The 6,815-nt window shown below is 32.3% G+C and overlaps 1 protein-coding gene across 1 annotated transcript; it reads right to left on the bottom strand.

The window, feature by feature from the left end:
* Window positions 1–4,114: 4,114 nt before the first annotated feature.
* LOC137828900 (uncharacterized) lies at window positions 4,115–6,537 on the bottom strand. The gene has a single exon (XM_068635646.2). The coding sequence runs from the start codon at window positions 6,219–6,221 to the stop codon at window positions 4,413–4,415; it is 1,809 nt and encodes a 602-aa protein (XP_068491747.2). The 5' UTR covers window positions 6,222–6,537; the 3' UTR covers window positions 4,115–4,412.
* Window positions 6,538–6,815: the final 278 nt, after the last annotated feature.

The raw sequence follows: 6,815 nt of genomic DNA, 5'->3' as shown, positions 1-6,815 counted from the left end.
TGTTGAAGCACAACCTGCCGCAGGACAGTAGTGATAGTAAGATTGATACCATGATCAGATGAAGTAAATATTAGAATAGTAATGCTTATATCACAGTATTCAAATTGAGATAGAATTGGGCATGTTCAATATCTACCTTTGAAAGCTACCAAGATCAATAGACAATAGTGTGTATAGCTTTTCATAAAATTTGCTTTTAAAATGTTTGTCAGTAATTTTGGTAATGTGTATCAAACTTTCGCCTATACTTTATTATTAATTATTAATACAATTTGACTGTCTTTTGTAAATCTCTGTTGTCCAACCTACTTTGTCTTACTTAAGAACAAGAAGGATATGATGTAATACGGATTTGTGCAGACCATTGGAATAACCCAAATTTGAGAAAGTCAAAGTGCATCCAAAAAAGAGAATTTGGATTCCCGCTTTAAACTTTCAGTGGTCTCTACCTATTTGACAAATTCTTTTGTCAAAACAATTTAACAACTAACTGAACTTCATTAACAACAGTATATGCATATGGATCCAGATGAGTCAAAGTGTGCAAGAAACCGAAGGAAGATCATCCTTCAGAATAAGTTACACAAAAAAGCTACCAAACTTATATGCCATTTTTTTTTAAATATAGAATTGAAGTTTGTTATTGATGACTTGATTTCTTAAGGTACTCCAGATAAAAATTGCAGCAAAAAAAGTCCTCAGACAACCACAATTTCTTATGGAGAAACAAATTATGTTTTAACAACAGGTAAATAAGGTTCTCATTGTTGGTTATTATTTACTGCTAATGTATTAAAATCAAAACTACATTGCAGATGTTCGTGACAAATCAGGCCACAATCCAACAAAGAAAATGAAGATGGTTTTCAACCAAGAATCCACAAGCCAAAGGAATAAGTTAACAACATTTTCATATGGATTAAACTACACACAGGATGCGGTTTCTGACATATAGAGTACAAAAGTTCATTTGAGAATGCAATAGAGAAAGCTGTCATGGTTGTTACCCCACAATATACAACCCAAAAGAAAAACTTAACATATACAAACCATGGAGAAGAGTGTAATTTTTCACATAATGCAATATCAGACTTAGAGAATAGGCAACCCTCATGTCCTTTAAGTACAGGTAAGTCTTAAGGCCTTTCACATGTATAAATATAATTCTTCTTATTTATCTCATGATATACTCAACAATTTTAGAAGCGAACTATATTCAAAATCTAAATTGCAAGGTTAGAACATTATTATTACTTGGTCAAAGTACATCTTAATATAACTAATGATTCAGTATAACGTTTTAGCATGTGTATTATAGAAAGATAATTTTATGATTCTTTTTGAAATTTTCAGATTTTTTTTATGTTGGTCAACCATCAATTGAATGTGTTCATTGTGGAGTTGTTCTCTGGTATGATAAATCAAAGCATTTAGGAGAATATAAAATGCAATTTAATTAAAAATTAATTAAATTAAAATTGTGAATATAAAATGTAATTTTTGTTAAATTGGAATTAAAAAAAATGATATATTAAAATGAATTTATAATGTGCACATGTATGTTCAAATATGCACCTATATTCTTTTTATGGTTTTCTGTACTTCTTATTCATAATGGAAAATAGCAATTTATTTACTATAACTGTCATTTCCCAAAATTTAGAAAAATGTATTCCTACTTCATACTAAATGTATATGCTAACTAATTAAAAATAAATTAAATTAAAATTCTAATTATAAAATTTAATTTTTGTTAATTTGGAATTAAAAATATCATAGATTAAAATGAATTTATAATGTGCACACGTATGTTCAAATATGCACCAATATTATTTTTATAGTTTTTTTGTACTTCTCATTCATAATGCAAAATATCAATTTATTTAGTATCATTGTCATTTTCAAAAATTAAGACAAATGTATTCCTACTTCATACTAAATGTATACGCTAACAAATTAAAAATAAATTAAATTAAAATTTTAATTATAAAATTTAATTTTTGCTAATTTAGAATTTAAAATATGATATATTAAAATAAATTTATGATGTGCATTCAAATATGCACCCTCTTTATTTGGAATTCTATTAATTTTTTTAGATAGGGATATGTGTGAAGGGGAATTTAACGACAAAAATATTTATTTATTCATGAGGGTGCATTTTTTAGGCATGCACTCTGCTCTGCTGGATTGGATTGATGTGTTGCCTCATTTCTTAATTCACATTAAAACGTATACCTAACTCTTGAAGTCTTTTTCAAACTCTTACATTTTAAATCCATTGTTGACCCAATCTTCTTCCTATGGTTTTCTGTACTTCTCATTCATAATGGAAAATAACAATTTATTTACTATCACTGTCATTTCTCAAAATTTAGAAAAACATATTCCTACTTCATACTAAATGTATATGCTAACTATTTAAAAATAAATTAAATTAAAATTCTAATTATAAAATGTAATTTTTGTTAATTTGGAATTAAATTTATCATATATTAAAATGAATATATAATGTGCACATGTATGTTCAAATATGCATCAATATTCTTTGTCTGCATTCTCATATTATGCTTATATTATCATAGTACGATTTTTTTGTGGATCGGGCTTTCGCAATTATATTTGATACGGATCTGGATTGTATATGGACTCTTGCGGATCAAAGAGGAAACATATTCAAGGTACGTTGTAATATGCACCTGCACAATCCCTTGATCGTTCAAGGTTGCGATGAAATGCGTAAGTTGTACGCGTTAAAAGAAGGATCTCATCAAATTCTCTTCTGTTACGTGGGGATAGCTATTTTTGATGTAACGATGACGTTGTCCGAAAATACTGTCGTAGATTTTTTTCTAGAGATTGAAAGTCGAAGCTCACTAACCTATCATGCACTTGTGCATTTTACACTAACTTTGACTGCTTCCCAGTGCACAGCAAGTAATCTGGTATTTTTTTTTTATAACTGACTTTTGATTTACATATATTAAATGAAAATGTATTTTTTTTCACAATTTCAAATATTTAACTTTTTATTGTTGTGTAGGATTTGTCTGTGACTTTTGCAGATTATATGCGAAGAGGTGGATTCCAAAATGTCACTTTGCATGGACCAAACGAGCAGGTGCAATGTAAAGTTTTAATGCGGAATGTTCCCAAAAAGACTGTCAAATTGGGAAGTGGATGGAAAGAATTTTGTAGGGAACACTCACTTTAGGAGAATGATAAAATTATTTTTGAAGTTGGGAGTCAGGACTGTTTTTAAGCCTGATAAAAAGGATAATTTTTTAATTTTAGTTGGACTTAATGTGGGCAACCATATAGGTTGTTCAAACATTATTAATATTTATAACTATTATATTTCTGTTTTTCTAATTTATGTTTGGTTTTTTTTTTTATTTGGTATTTTGTTATTTTCTATAAATTTAGTATCTTTGTTATATTGTATAAATTTCTTTAGGTTGTATAAAATTATTTATATAAGACACTATAAGACATCTCTATGCATCTTTATTGCAAAAAAAAAATTAAAATATATACCTACATAAATTACATTTATTTAATTATTTATTAATATATTAATAATATTTTATAAATATAATCTTTCCCATTTCATAGATAAAATCTTTTCCCTACAAGCACAGGTTAATAACCTAGTGTATTATAAAAAAAAGTTATGAAAGTTTTTTTTTTATCCACATCCTCCTTCCATTTAAGATTATTTTCGATATTTTGCAGAGACATTTTCATCATTTTGCAGGAACATTTATGTTATTTTAATGAGATTAGGTGAAAAATGTAATTGGTATGGTGCCGGAAGAATTTGCCAGTTCCTAAAGGTTTAACGATCCCGTACCGCAATATTGACACAGGCCCAGGTATAAGTTTGAGAGGGACATTAAGTTTGAAATTTGAAGTTTCACAATTCAAATTTTTTTCACACCCAAACACACCTCCAACGAAGAAGAGCGCAATTTCTGAATTAGCACTTCTTCAACAACTCAAACATGTAAATGGGAACTTGAACAGATCATAATAAATCACAACTAAAAACTATTTAATACAAAATTTGAAGTAAATGCACAAATAAATCGACAGTAACCAAAGAAATAAGACATGGATAAATTGAATATTAGTCTGCGTCATTCATAATAATAACAGTTGCAATAAAGCTTAATACAAGCAGTGTAATCAAAAGAAATAAACAAAGCATACTGTATGCATCAAGTGAACTGCACAAAAAACATATTTACAAGTTCAGTACGATCCTTCTCTTTGCCCATTTGAAGCCATTTAACAACAAGAGTCCTAAATGTACAAAGTTTAGAATTCCATGCCGCATCAAAATGATGTGTATTGTAAATATAAACTAAGGAAATGCTCATCATATTCAGGATTTCAATATTCAGAATCTATCAACTGGGAAAAGCGCCACATTGCAATTGCCAATCCATGCAATCTTCAAAAGCAAAACTACTTGCGCAACCCAACAAGGCGTTTTGTTGTTGTTCATAACGACATATGTAATTGAGTCCCATGAGAAGTTGACACATAGCTTCCTCTGTTTTGTCCTTATCAGCAAAATACAATGTCTGAAATAGCAGCACATATGTCCTGCTAACAATTTGGTGTTGCTCAAAATTCCTCTCACTTTGCCACCTGATCATATTATGGGCCAGTGGAGCAAGCCACTTGAGTATCCCATCTAGACTCACCTTCCAGTCATGAGCAAGAGGGGCATCATATATTGCCAAATTCTTTACATAGGTCTTAAGTTTGCTTTTCAGAGACAACCTTAAGCTCGTTGGTAGCATCTGATATAGATCTTTCCTAGCTTCCTCGCCAACTAAATGTGGATACCTAAGGAACTTCTCTATCACGGTTATGACATTGGCATAGTGCAATGCTAGAGCACAGCCTCCAAGTGTAGAAGGAGGAGCATTAAGTGTCAATCTACTCTGGGGACCAAAGGTTGAGAAACTTAGATCTCCTGTGATAGGGACACCACTATGAACATGATTCAGATCTCCAGAATAGTACAACTGCTCCCTTTTCTTGACCTTATTCTCAACACCAATACTATGATAGCTCGATAAGTGAATATGTTGGTCCTCACTATCAGCAACATAATCATCATTGTCATCATCAAATTTCGAAATCGAACTGCTTAAACTTAAACAATCCATGAAAAGTTTCCCCGGACTTGTTCCACAAGGAAAACCAAAATCTTCTAGTTGAAGATATGGCAATTCACCTCTCCTAATATCCATTTGAGGCTTACTAGCAGTTACCCTTGTTCCCACAGCAGTTCTGGCAGTGGAACCCAAATGATAACCATGACCATTTCTCTTGCTATGATTGCTTTTCAACTTCTCAGAACTCAAAGGAACACCAATCTGGCCAGACACTAACCCACTTTCACTTCGCATGGGTGGTGAATCTCCACTAAGCCCAAGACTAGTAGTATTCTTCCTCCACGTAGAATCACCAAAGATTATACAGATTCTAGCATAAATGGTACAAACTGTTCTGGCCAACAACTCAACAACCTTATCAAAGCTCTGATTCCAAAGTGAAATATCCTTTAGATGCCTCACATCTTGCCTCTGCCATGTGAGTTTCTGCTCAAACGCCCTTCTGCTCTCCTCTTGCTGGTTATGCTGAAACTTCTTTACTGTTTGCTCCAAATCATTCAAGACCCCCATTTCACTGTACAAACTCCTGGTGGCACTAACATACCTATTCATTTTCCTCACCATTCCTTCCATATGCTTAACTAAGAACCCCAATTCCTTCACATCTATAACCCCATTAACAATGTCCCCATACACATGTTCAAAACCTTGCACGGCAGGCTCAGAACACTTCCTTCCCAACCTAGAAACCACACTAGCAATACAGTTCAACTCCTCAAGCTTCTCTGCTCGAGCCAGCTCGAGAAGATAACCCTTTTCGGAGGAAACCAGGTTTTGAACACCCTGTAAGTTGGAAATCTCGTTCCTGAGCTTAACAATCTCGGGCTGAGACAAGGATCTGTGAAGATGAATGGTTTTGGACATTACTTTTGCTACTTCAAAAGAAAGAATTCCAATTACTTCTTTACTGCCACTATCTTGCCTTTTGGGGTTGTGCTTTCTCCTTGCAGAAAGTTCAAGAAGAAGAGCGTGTTTGAGATTGGAACTTACCTGGTTACCCATCTTCACAATCCAAGCTTCAGCAACCATAGCTATCTACCACAATCACCAAATGCCCTTCATTCAAATGGTGTGATAAGACCCGGTGTGGGGAACAAGAATAAGAGCCTAATAGGTTGTGAAAGCTGCAAACTTTGAAGCTGAAGAATGGTTTAGGCAGTGGAATTGTTGGTGGGGTAGAGAGAGAAAACAGAGGGTGAAATAAGATTGTGTGTGAGGCCAAAGTGTAGAGAGAAGAGAAATGACAGAAAGTGGAGGGAAAGAAGGAATTGAAATACAAAAGGATGTATGAGGGTAGAGAGGGACCAGGGAGGGAGGTGAATGATTGCTTTGGTTTTGCTTTCATTGCCATTTCAGAGCTATCCACAATATTTCAAAAAAGAAATCAGAACTTTGAAAAGTGATGTCAGGTCTCACAATTTTGAATTCAATCATTCCAATTTTTCTTTTTCTTTTTTTTCTTCTTTTCTTAGTAATATTCTTTTGAATTGTTTATTTTACTAATATCATTAGAAGTCATAGTCCAGATTATAAATTTTAAATTTATATGACTTGCTAATGAAATATATTAATATGATATATAATTTAAGGTATTAGGAATTAAAATGACATTACTAAATCAAA

Source organism: Phaseolus vulgaris, chromosome 7 (genome assembly GCF_051622355.1).
Source record: "Phaseolus vulgaris cultivar YP4 chromosome 7, ASM5162235v1, whole genome shotgun sequence".
NCBI classification, from domain to species: Eukaryota; Viridiplantae; Streptophyta; class Magnoliopsida; order Fabales; family Fabaceae; genus Phaseolus; species Phaseolus vulgaris.
This window is presented reverse-complemented; position numbering and strand designations above follow the sequence as displayed.